This window comes from Clupea harengus, chromosome 3, assembly GCF_900700415.2.
Source record: "Clupea harengus chromosome 3, Ch_v2.0.2, whole genome shotgun sequence".
NCBI lineage: Eukaryota > Metazoa > Chordata > Actinopteri > Clupeiformes > Clupeidae > Clupea > Clupea harengus.
The window spans coordinates 21,513,452-21,526,393 of NC_045154.1; the positions used below are offsets into that span (position 1 = coordinate 21,513,452).

General features: G+C 48.3%; 1 protein-coding gene across 3 annotated transcripts in view; it reads left to right on the forward strand.

The window, feature by feature from the left end:
* The window catches only part of kcnq1.2 (potassium voltage-gated channel, KQT-like subfamily, member 1.2), a 140,628-nt gene that overhangs the window by 80,014 nt on the left and 47,672 nt on the right, over positions 1–12,942 (forward strand). For all 3 annotated transcript variants that reach the window (XM_031564929.2, XM_031564932.2, XM_012842427.3), the window contains one exon: positions 12,680–12,755. In XM_031564929.2, coding sequence (XP_031420789.1) covers positions 12,680–12,755 — 76 coding nt within the window. The remainder of the gene's footprint in view (positions 1–12,679; positions 12,756–12,942) is intronic.

Consider the following 12,942-nt stretch of genomic DNA (forward strand, 5'->3'; position numbering starts at 1 on the left):
CTGTGGTGGAGTTGCCCTCTGCAGAACCTCTCCATACCATCGGAATACTTTAACTTTAAGTGACATTGATTGCTGGTGTTGATTTTAGGAGGGGTCGATCCAGCAGATCCGTGGAAGATTACCGCCTGGGAGTCGGCCTTTTTTTTCCATATTTTCTTTTCTCGCTGACCTTCCCTTTTTTGTGTGTCACTTTTTTGTGAAGGATTTACACTTGCCTGCTCCGAAGACGGAGGGGGTGTTGGGGAGGGAGAAAAAATAAAAGACGAGCAGGGCCAGCCATTAGGCGAGGTCAGAGTGCGAGAGGTGGGCCCATAATGCACTGTGACGCCCTCCTCTCCCCGGTTGAGGTCGCAGAGAAAAACCTTGGCGGGGTCAATTTCCCAAATCTATCCTTGTTGCCCACAGAAAACATTCATATCATCTTTCATCCCATTCCCCTCGGTGCTGAACTCTCCCTGCCCAGTCATCCGATCCCCACAAACAGCATGCGTGGAACTAATGACCTGTGTGTGTGTGTGTGTGTGTGTGTGTGTGTGTGTGTACGAGGGTTCAGAACGAAAGGGACATGGAATGAGAGAAATGAGAGTGTGTGTGTGTGTATGTGTGTGTGTGTGTGTGAGTGTGAGTGTGAGTGTGAGTGTGAGGGAGACAGAGAGACAAATATAAAGAGAACTGTGGAGATGGAAGACAGTGTGTGTGTTGCCTCCTCCTCCTCTGAAGTTCGCCTTGATGGAGTGTGTGAGTGAGATCTCGGGATGTAGTCTCTGATCAGACTGGCGGTGACAGAGATAACGGAGCAGAAACGGCTTGCTTTCATAGCCCTCCGCAGCTACAGCCCCTGCCAGCCCGCCTTAAGTCTATGGACGGGTCCTGCAGCCACATAAAGAAGCCGTCTGCCACAACAGGCCGCTTATCTCTGGGACCTAAATCCCCCCCCATGCCATCCCCGACAACTCCTCCCATCTATCTGTCTGCTGCCTTTCCCTTTTTCTTTTTTTACTGTATCCCTCCCTTCATTCGTTTATCGCTCTATCTTTCTACCCTTCTACCATCCTCTTCTTTTTTCTTCTGTCTTCTGTCTGTGCTTAGGTTCAAGTTGTGGCTGCATAACTCACTGAGCTCCTTAAGAAGTGAGACCCTTTGCACACTGGACCTCCTCCACTCTCTCTCTCTCTCTCTCTTTCTCTCTCTCTCTCTCTCTCTCTCTCAGCCGTGGGAGTGTCTCGTTGCCTCTTGCATTACAATCAGCCAAGAAGATATCCAGTTAACGTTATAATCTAATGATCGTGAAAAATGAACTGAACCTTTGGGGGCTTGTGTTGTATTGGAGTCCAACTGAAACAGAGAGAACGCGAGTGAGGGAGAGGGAGAGGGAGAGATAGAGAGGGAAGTTAAAGAGAGAGGGATGAGGCACTCCCTCTTGGCAAGCGAGCAAGGTATTGATTTCCTCACCTCTGTTCCGGGATGCATCAGATGGGTCCCGTAAGCCTGTCTGTTTGGCAGAAGTGCTGCTCTGGATCCCTGACCTGAAATGATATCCCCACCACGTCAGGGAGCCAGGCTGACTGTACTACGAAAGTTAGGGTGTGTGTGTGCGTGTGCGTGTGTGTGTGTGTACATGGACGGGTGTATGTGCAAGTGCGTGTGTGTGTGTGTACACGGATCTGTGTTTGTGTGCAAGTGCAAGTGCATGTGTGTGAACATATGTGTATGCGTGTGTGCACAAATGTTTTTTAACTCATGTGTGCGTGCACATGTGTGCGTGTTTGCACAAAGACATCTGAAAAGCACGCCTCTCCTTTGGCTGTTTCATATCTAATGGCCCGTGCCAATGACTGTGTAGGAGTACACCAGAGATAGTATTTAGGGAGTGCTTCTCTTTTTCCCCCTCTCACTTTATCAGAAGTTATGAGCACTCAAATGTCCATGTTGATGCAACCACTGGAGCCGGAGCCATAATGGTGGCCTCTAGAGCTGCCTCTGTGGGCTCCTGATAGCCTCTGGTATCAGAGGCACCTTGTTCAAGGGGGTGCCACTAATTACCTGCTCACTGCGGTGTGACTGAGATGGATGCCTTTTCTACCGGTGGAGCTGGTTTGAGTGAGTGTGTTTATGTATGAAGCAGGGAAAGTGTTTTTGGGCGTGTGTGGGAGTGTGTGGGGCTGTGTGTGTGTGTGTCTGAGTGTGTGTATGGATATGGTGCACGCATGTGTGTGTGTGTGTGTATATGGATATGGTGCACGCGTGTGTGTGTGTGTGTGTGTGTGTGTGTGTGTGTATGGTCTTGTGATGGATGACTGCTCTGGTGCTGGTCAGTCTGGGGCCCCTAACACCTTCAGGGCCTGAGGGAGAGGATAAGCTCTCACTGTCAGCAGCCCTTTCCTGTCCTCCTCCTGTGCTCTCTCACTTTAGTCTCTTTCTTTCCTCTTCTTTCTTTGTCTTTCTTTCTCTTGTTCTCTCTCTCTCTCTCTCTCTCTCTCTCTCTCTCTCTCTCTCTCTCTAGTTTCCCCTCTGTGAGTTTGTTCTGTCTGGTGTAGTGTGATGTCAGACACACATTGAAAATCCATCAGTCTCACCGCTAATGAGCCCGGCACAGCAAAGAGGTGATGTCTGCAACAACAGCACACGTCGGTGCTTTTTCCAGCTACACACACACACACACACACACACACACACACACACACACACACACACACACACACACACACACACAGAGAGACACACACACACACACACACACACACACACACACAAAGACCTACTCAACCATGCACACACACAAATAGACATATGCATGAAGGCAAACCCTCAGTGTCAGGTGTCTCCTGCCTCACACTGATGGCTGTGTGTGTGTAGCGGGTTAACAAAAGAGCTAATCAATAGAGCAAGAGTTAATTAAACACGGGGGGCTTTTATGCCACTCTGCCCCACCCACTCCCACCCCCTCTATCTGTGGGGCAGGAGGAGGGAGTGTGGGGGGGGGAGCATGTAAATGAAAGCATGTGGGATGGTGGGGTTGTTCTAAAAGGGGGAGGGCACAGTCACACCGATGAAAGAATAACTTCTTTCACAGGAGAGCAGCTCGGGCTCCTCAGCGCACCGGCCTCAGACCAAAGGTGTGGTGCGGGGGTCACGGGGTCACGGCTCCCTGCTACAGAGGCTCTGCCTGTGGACATCGCCCGAGCCAGGCCAGGGGTACTAACCCTAACCCTAACCCTGCTCCAGAGGCCCTGCCCGTGGACATCGCCCGAGCCAGGCCAGGGGTACGTCCCACTCGGCCTCCTCCGTGGGGGGGGTTAGGCATAAGGCAGCATCGCACTCTCACGTACCACAGGATTATCATCCACCATCAGAAAAAAAAAGGCAGTCAATTTAATCCCAATATCGCCAGAGACGCTGGGGGTAGAACCTTAATGGATCAGTGCCCCATCCAGCCTTGAAATTGCCTCAAGAAAAACAAGGGGTCTAGTGTGTGTGTCTTTTTTTTTCTAGTGCGACCCCCTGACTGGCAGCAATAAATAGATTCTTTCTCTAACATGCCTAATCCTGCTAAACAGCTCGCAATCCTATTAAGCCATGAATTGTAAATCCTTCTCCGGCACCTCGCTTGTCCTCCACGGCTTCATTGTGCAATGGGAGAAACTTAATACACACAGCGCCACATTGCTCTCCCCAAGAATACACACATACACACACACACACACACACACACACACGTATATATACAAATACACACATACTCACACAGACATACCCATGCACTCACATAGACCTCGTACACCCATGCGGACACTCACTCTCTCACTGTCTCACACACACACACACACACACACACACACACACACACACACACACACACACACACACACACACACTCATAGTATTTGCAGCCATCGCAGCATAGTCATGCTCAGAGCCCTGTGGGCTTGTGGTCATGTCTGGATTGTGCTGGTGTGTTTTGAGATGTGTTTACAGTGTATGTGTTTTTCCATGTGGTAGGTGTGGCAAGGGTGCATATCTGTTTGTGCTTTCGTGTGTGTGTGTGTGTGTTTGTGGGGGTCTGTGTGCTTGTGTGTGTGTGTGCATGCTTGAATGACTGTATTATCTATGCTTTTTCCTTTGTAGCTGTATGAGCTGCTCCACATATGGGTGCAGGTCTTTGAAGGCTGATTAAACGACCATTTATGCTCAGAAAAAAAGTCCTGTCATTTCCCCTTCCTTTCATTACACATGCACACACACACACACACACACACACACACACACACACACACATACACACACACACACAGACACACACACACACAAATACACACACAAATACACACACACACTAACACTCTCACACACACACACACACACACACACACACACACACACACACACACACACAAATACACATACACACACACACACACACACTAACACTCACACACACACACACACACACACACACACACACACACACACACACATACACACATACATACACACACACACACACATAACCACACACACACACTTGCACTCACACACCAATGGTCTGTGTGCTTCTATCTTTCATCACCATTTAAAAACCTCTCGTGAGGATCTGCCCTTCCCACTGACCCCTGACCCCTGTGGCCTGTGGTGTTAGCAAACCCTCATCATGAGCGGCACAGTGGGCATCCCTGCTGGACCCCCTGTCTCTTATTTGTCCTTGCTGCTCTTTTTGCTCCTCTGGGAGGGGGGGGGGGGGGATTGTGTGCTGGCCATTGTCTTCCCCTCCTGTCAAGGAACATTGGGCCCAGCATCCGGTTTTGAGACTTCAGGCAGGAGCTTCACTTTCTTTCTGGTCGCGGTGTTGAGGTCCACCCCGTTGGAGCCGGCTGTGCCGTCAGCGTTAAAACCAAGGGACACATCTCCGGTGTGCTGCCGCAGCTGGTAACGAGCCGCACGGCGCGCTGACGCTGATAGGAGCTGAAACTGGCTTCCTCTCCCCGGTGCCAGGAGTATCAGCCGAGAACTCCGAGCAGAGGCAGGAGCAGCCAGCCCCAGCTCCCCTAGCCCCCCTCCCCGAGCTGCACAGGGAGACTCTGGCAGAGAGCACAGCCCTCATCATTAAAAGCCCTGGAGCTTAGTGCAGGTCTACATCTCCCCTTCCTTCCTCCCTCCTCCTCTCCAACCCCTCCATCCCGCCAGGTCTGCTCCTCACAGCCCGGTCCAAGAGCTGTCACCAGGCCCAGCCAGCTCTCTCTCTCCCCCCCCCACCCCATCCTGCAGGCCAGCCCTCACTCCTAATGGGTTAGAACAGGCCACGGCTCCAGAGCCTAGCGCACGCTTCCAAAGCTTCCGCTCAGTGCCAGCATCTCCAGGCCATTCTTGAACCACCCCCACCCCCACCCGCACACCCCACCCCGAAAAAGCCCACAGCGTCTGCCTCACTTCTGGCCCCAGTAATAACACAGTATTAAGTGCACCATCATTAAACCTGGGTGGGTCCCACCGAAAAAACGCCTCTCAGTTGTATGAAGGAGGCAGCCTTCCTTTGTTGCGATGTGTCTCTGTAGTTAAAAGGGAAGCCACAAATAGGGCTGGGTGGTAAGTTTAAAAGCTCATATCTAGAAATGCTGAGGAGACATGGAAATAAGATACAATAAAAAAATAACTCTACATGGCTCTGCTTTATACTTCAAATTGGTCCCATTACACAGAAATATGAGGACACCTGTCAGCCAATCAGAAAAGAGTATTTCTCGTCACCAGGGTATGAACTAACATATGAAATGTAATGCAATCAGAATGTGCCAAACTGTTCTGCTTAGCAACCATACACTTGAAAAGAAACCAAAGTTTAGCCGATTAAAGCAGTGTAGGACCGTGGGTTTTATTTATTAGGATACTGTTTTATGTGGAAGGAAAATGATAAATTTCTTTATCACAGTGAATTGATAAAGTTTCTGTTTGCCTCTAGCATCTCATCATTTCCCATCAGTGGCATGGCATTAATTAAAATAACAAAGCATTAGCGAAAGACTTGTGGGCAGAAAGAGAAAGAGAGAGAAATGGTTCCATCAAAACTCTTTAGTCATTCTCTTTCTTTCTGGGCCCAATAGCCCTGAAGATGAGACACAAACAAGTGGGACAGCTGTGTTGATGTTTCCTTTTCTTTTTTTTTCTCTCTCTCTCTTTCCCTCCCTCCCCCTTTCCCCTCTCTTGCTCTCTCTCGCTGGTGGTATGGCACGGCACATGAAACCCCCCATCCCCTTGCTTTTGTCTCTGCGCTCGCTGGCCACTTGCGTGGGCCTTTGATCTGCGCGCCTGCTCGTTTAAAATTAGCCTCTCGCTGCTTGAGATGATGCTGTGTGATCAAGGCCCATCCGTGCCTCCCCTGCCCCTGGCCGAGCCACCACGCACCATGCCACACAAAGGCAGCAGCCAGCCAATCAGAGTGGACATTCCCCATGTGTTAATCACAACCACACAGCCAGAGTCATCACATTTCTGTGCTCTGCAGGGACTCAGGCGTGCCTGCACTCCAACATTTGTGTGTGTGTGTGTCTGTGTGAGCATGTGTGTGTGTGTGTGTGTGTGTGTGTGTGTGTGTGTGTGTGTGTGTGAGCATGTGTGTGTGTGTTTGAGCATGTGTGCCGCACTGACAACTGCTAGGGTGTTTGTGTCTATTTTCTCTTTGTGTGTGTGTGTGTGTGTGTGTGTGTGTTTGTGTGCGCATATGCTAGCAATAGACCTACAGCTTTCACCATTTGCTTCATGACTTGTCCTTCATGTGAATGAGCGTTGGGCCAGTTGGAACGGCACTATATTTATACTAAAAGAATACTCAGCACTCTACAGCATCAGGCTCTACCCGCTCAACTGGCATCCATCCAGGTGGGGTTTGAGATGAGGGTGCCACCACAGTGAAAACGGCATCGCCCCACTGTGACGGAGGTGCTTGAGAACTGTTTACAATCCGTTTAGCCACCAAGACGGATTGTTTTTTGCACACCCCGTGATGTAAGCGCTCCACTGCACGGGTGCTTTGAGACACTGAGAGGGTGTTGTGTTTTCCCAGTGTTTACTTGTAGGTGAGATAATATTGGTGAAAGCTACTGTAGGAGTCGGACCTTCTGGATCGTAAAACAAACAGAAGGAGAGAGCGCAGCGGTCGCCCCAGCCGGTCTGAAACTTTTCCATTAGCCACCCGCCGCAACCCGATACTGCAGCACTGAAAAATAACAGCCTTTGTCAGTTTATTTGCACTCGGTCCCGTGATAGTCCCGTCAGAAATCAATACTGTGTTGTTTTTTTTTTCATCTCATTTTTTTTATTTGTCATCCATCCATCAAATATATGTGAAAAAAATAGGAGAGAGGGGGGTTCTGAGTCAAATTTAAACCACATTACTCATGAAATTCAATTACCGAAATGTGCAAACAAGCTCCAGTTACCACAGTATGCTTTTGGAGCACTGTTGGGGGGCCGTGGAACACTCCGGGGCAGCCAAGGGGCGAGTGGGTACCATTAGAGTGGCGAGAAAATTGAAGGTTTGTGTGCTTCTCCCCCTCTGGTCATATTTGGTCATTCAGATGGCCGCTCTGGGTTTGAGGTTGAGAAAAACTCCCTGGAGACGTGCCGCTGGGATGGTGGCTGCGCGCCAGTCTGAAACCGAAAAACTGACGGCCAGACCTGCACTGCTACTCTGACTAGGACGAGAAGAATCGTTTCGGTGGTTCTTGTGTATGAAGGAAGTAAGAATTGAAACTCTCTAAACAAGCAGCCAGAGTTGACACTATTATCTTGATTCTCAAGGTTATCTTTCAAATGTATTTTAGCAGTAAAGGCTATAAATATTGCTACTTATTTTTTTTTTAAATGCCAAATTTTGCATTTCACATCTTCACAACTGAGCAGACCAGTTCTAATGGCTTTTAAACAAAACAAACAGTAAAACTGCTGGAAAATGCTGAGAGAGAGAGAGAGGGAGGAAGAGAGAGAGAGAGGGAGAGGGAGGAAGAGAGAGAGAGGGAGAGCCTGAGAGATGACACGGGGTTAAGGCTCTGTTTGATTTTTTTAAAAAGGGGTCGGCCCTTTCAAAAGATCTCCCCCCAAAAAAAAAAAAAAAGAAACGTCCACACAAGTTGCCACAGCTGACCTCGTGAGAAGGAGCGCTAGGCTGGGCCCGTCCACAAGCTCGCATTCACTGGGCCATACAGTCTTCTCATTGAAATCATATGACAGTGAATAAAAATGGTGCAACAGTGCCAGCGCTGTTTCGCTGAGGCGACGGCTCTCTGTTAAGTGTAGAGTTGGGGCGGTGCTTTGTGGGTTTGACATTAACGAAAGAAAAATGACTTGCTGCTCAGCTGCAGGGGCCTGACAGTAATCAGAGTCACTCGAGAGAGAGAGGGAGAGAGAGAGAGAGGAAGAGAGAGAGAGAGAGAGAGAGAGGGAGAGAGAGATGAAGGGAGGCTAGGAGATGGGTGCAAAGCTACATGGTCCCTGTCTGCCAAATGCTGTGGAGTGTGCCATCTGCGCCCATCCAGCGCTAACCCGTGTCAAACATGCTACTCTCCTTTCATGGTTGCTCGGCGAACATGTGCTCACATTTGCGGGGCCGGCGGACCTCGATCAGAGCCGCATGTGGTTCGTGTTTTCAGGGCATGTGTTTTCTCTCCCAATCACGTCTAATCTCAGACACATCCTCTTTACACAGCAGAGAAAGAGAAAGAGAGAAAGAGAGAGAAGAAAAGAAACCAGCTTGTTTGGGAATTGTTCACATGCATTTCCTGGTATGTTTTGAAGACACTGGGAGGGAGGGGGAAAGAAAGGAGAGAGAGAAAGAGAGAGAGATACATGTTTCGAGGACTCTTTGATGTCAGTGTTTTACAACGCTCTAGCGGTGCATTGTCTACTCGGGCCTTTAGTTAACCCCAGACCTCTAATTAAGACCTCAGAAAAGCTTGTTGACTTCACAAAAGGGCCCTGCTTGGTCCTCTCACACACCCAGTTACAGCGGCAGTCAAAACAAGGACCCCCCCCCCCCCCCCTGTCTGTGCGTGCACTACAAAGGACTCTAGTCAAAGCATAGTGATTTATTTTCCATCAAGTGTACTCCCTATGACTATGATCTTATCTCACAACTCGCTCTCTCTCTCTCTCTCTCTCTCTCGCGCGCGCGCTCTCGCTCTGTGTCTCAGAGAAAGAGGTGAGTAGGATGCTCATATGGCTGGCAAGGCTTTCTCAATGTCTAGCCAGCCATTGTGACACGATGGTTTTGTTTCACTGTTATCAGGAGGAAGCCCCCCCCCCCCCCCCCCCCCCCCCCCCCCCCGTGCGCCCCTCGAACCCCCCACCCCCAACCACCTTGTCCTCTCCCTCGCCTCACGTTTTTTTAAACAGTTCCATTTTTCATGTCGATTTTGTTTCCTCCCCCTCTTTCGTCTACACTTGTTTGTTCTCCGGGCCCTGACCGTCATCACCGGCGAGGCCTTTTTTTACGATGTGCGTCCTCACGTCCAGCCTGCCAGCTGAAGAATGCGGGGCTGGAATGTTGTCGATTGTTCAAGAATCCGGTGGCGTCGTTCCTTCCCCACTAATCCGCCATCTCTGAAGGCACGCTCTTAGCGCCCTGCTGAGGGTTCACCCACCGCTTTGATGTCCGCACCGGTGCGCCCGCGGGGTTTCACACGCTCTCCTGCATCTATGAGGAACAAGGCAGCTGTGTCATGACTCTTCCTCTGGTTCCTACTAAGATAAAAAAAATATATATATGAATTAGTCGTGTATCTTCTTTGAACTGTCAGCAACTGGTGACCGCGAGTGCGATGGCTTTGGAAGCAGGTTTGCTGAGTGTGTTGAACTGCCTGGGGAGGGGGTGGGTGGGAGGCTAGCATGGGAACCTGAGGTGGGTGGTGATGAGAGGGTGACTAAGTATACATGTGACACATCAACCTTTGGGGGGTGGGGAGGGGGGGTGTATTCTGGGCGGGTGTGATCTGTACATCGTGCTGTGAGGCTTACTGCAGGATCACCTCAGTGGGGATGACCAGTTCCCCACCCCCCACCGCCCACTGGCACTGAACTCCAGATGAACCCTAGTTTCACTGTCACACACATACACAAAAACACACTCACACACACACACACACACACTTGGTATATACACATTGACGGAGATGCTTAGGCCGACACTCTTCTAGACAAAGACCACGAGGCGAATCAAAGGTTTCTGGAGGTGTATTTCAAGGTGCTCCTGCAGGGAGTCAATACCAACATCAAGTAGAGGCAGGCAAAGACTAAAGATGCACCACAGTGTTACAGGTTAAATACCAGTCAATCATGGGAGGATACCTTGGGGGTGATAGGTCAACATTGGGGAAGGTTCTACAGGTCAAGGTTGGGAAGGGGAGGTGAGTGGGAGGGGATTTTCTTATGGAGGAACACACACATGCCCAAAATGGTGGACAATGTGTATTCCTCCACCTGGGGCAGGAGGGATGTCTGCTGGGGCCTTTAAACAAAGGTGTACTAAGACTATCAATAGACATGGCACACACACACACACACACAAACAAGGAGAACATGCCTGCAATGCAATGTAAGTCTATAAATTAATGGCAATATCAATTTCCATCAACATACACACATGCACGGAAAACACAAACCACACACTTGGTCTTTATTGCTTGGTCTTTATCCACACACACACACACACACACACACACATACATACAGACATAGACATGACACACTTGTACACGTGTAAAGATACACTTGAATATTTTACTTAGACTATTCAGCCAACACTATCCAATTGTCTTGCCAGCGCAGTGATGTGGGACTTTTATGTACACATATAAAAGGACCTATGCAGAGTAAGTCATGTGCTCCTCTCTGTCCTCATGTGGACAGTGTGTACAGGCACACACATTTTTACATTTATTTTATGGTTTTTATTCCTACTTTGAAATGACTCCATTATTTACTTTTTTTGTCGCTTGGTTTGTATATAGGGTTACGTAATTTGTCTGTCTTAGTTTTGCTTAAGTCTTTTCTGTTCTTTCTCTGTCATAATGTACTCAGACTCATATTATATCACTTCATTATTTCAAAATGGCCTCAGCCTCTATTGATCTACTGCCCACGCCCAGTCCGTCTTTGTTTCAAGGTTACTTTTGAGGCTTTATCTCATTTTCTCATTTATTACTGTATAATTTTCAAAGTATGCTACAAAAGAAGACAGTCACACCCACACATATGGGTTGAAAACCGTATTAGTCAGATGCTGCCATTACACACTGTTGTTTTAGATACCGATGTCAGCCTTATCAACACCACAAGCTCTCCTCTTACACTCAAATGGTTTAGAAGTCAAGTAGTTTCAATGGGAGTGGCTAATGTTTGCCCGATACATTTTGTTCTGTGGGGTAATAATTAATGTTGTGTTTTCCCAGGGTAGAATTATAAATGAAGTGGCAGAAAACTGTAGTTCTAGCAGACTTTAGAAATTCTGAGCTTTATATTTCACATGTTGTGTTCACCACCAGTTTCAGTGTCTAAACAATGATGATAAAATCTGTAACTTACTCAACCGCCCCCAGGCTCTTCTCTGTGGGGAGGAAGTGAGAAAACGAAGGGGCAATGGAATAGAATGTACTTGAAACAAAATGGCACTTGAACTTGGACAGCATGGCTGATGATGCAACCAGCAGTTTAAAGATTACCCACTTCTGCAAGCAGGAAAGCTAAACAGACTGCCGTGGGGCCTAACCCAGCACCAACACCAGTGATAAAATCACAGTTATGTCACCTCATCTGTCTAGATCTATTATGTCAGACCTGGTAAGAGGTCTATGACTGATCCTGATGATCAGATGTGGACCTTTTTTTTATGAAAATCCAGATACAACTAACAAATGTGTCTGAAATGTTTATTTGAAGTGATCTGAAGGCACTATGAATAATAATTATGTTGACAGCCAGACAATATCAAAGCAAGAAAGAACACAAAATCTCAGAACAATCTTCTTTGATTATCTTTCTCTCTCTAATGAAGGAGCTTTATCTCACACAAATGTGTTACACACCTGGGGCCTGTAATAGCTCCTGTCGGAATCTGTGCGGTGTTAATTGTTCCTCTTCTTCCTATCCCTTATATCCTGTGTCATATGTGGCTGTAGTTGTCTTTTGCTATTTATTATGGACTGTTCTCGTGTAATGTAAATCAGCTCAATACTCGGCTAAAGTGATGTTTCTTCCATTTGCCTGTGTTGTACTAGTGGTTTTTTTTTTCAAATAAAGAGGTCTTAGGATGAAATGTTTACCACAGCACACAGCATGTCCTTTAAAAATGCGCAAGAATGACGACTGGGACAGCAGCCTAGCTTAGCCATTTGCCCTCTAATTCTCTGTTCCATTCCACACTCTCACACCACAAGGCTAATCAGACCAAGGAGAGGAAAGGCTCTTTTTTTGCCTGGAGGCTGACATATGCTACATACTCTCATACATACAACTGCACAAGCATATTATGTATCTATGTGTGTGTATATATTTTCTTAAATGTCGAGACAATTTGAAATGCATCAAAGTGTGTGTGTGCTTGGGTGAAAGAGAGAGAGAGAGAGAGAGAGAGATCTGTTGCTCTGTGTCACACACTGACTCAGAAAGGGTTTGTATGTCTCTTTTGTGTTGCCAGACTGACCCACGCTCACAAATCAGCCATCAAAGTCATCCGGCGAATGCAGTACTTTGTGGCCCGGCAGAAATTCCAGGTAAGTGCCGGCTGAGACGCCAAAGTGTTGAGGAGGTGGGGGGGCGGGGGAACCGCACTCTCTGCAGTACTGTGGAAATTGATGATGAGGGAGCTCGAGGCTCGCCGGAGCTGTCGAGACATGTCCGCTCAAAGCCGAACGCAGACACCCTGAGCAGGGTTAGGTTGTAAATTGTAGACACAAGTCT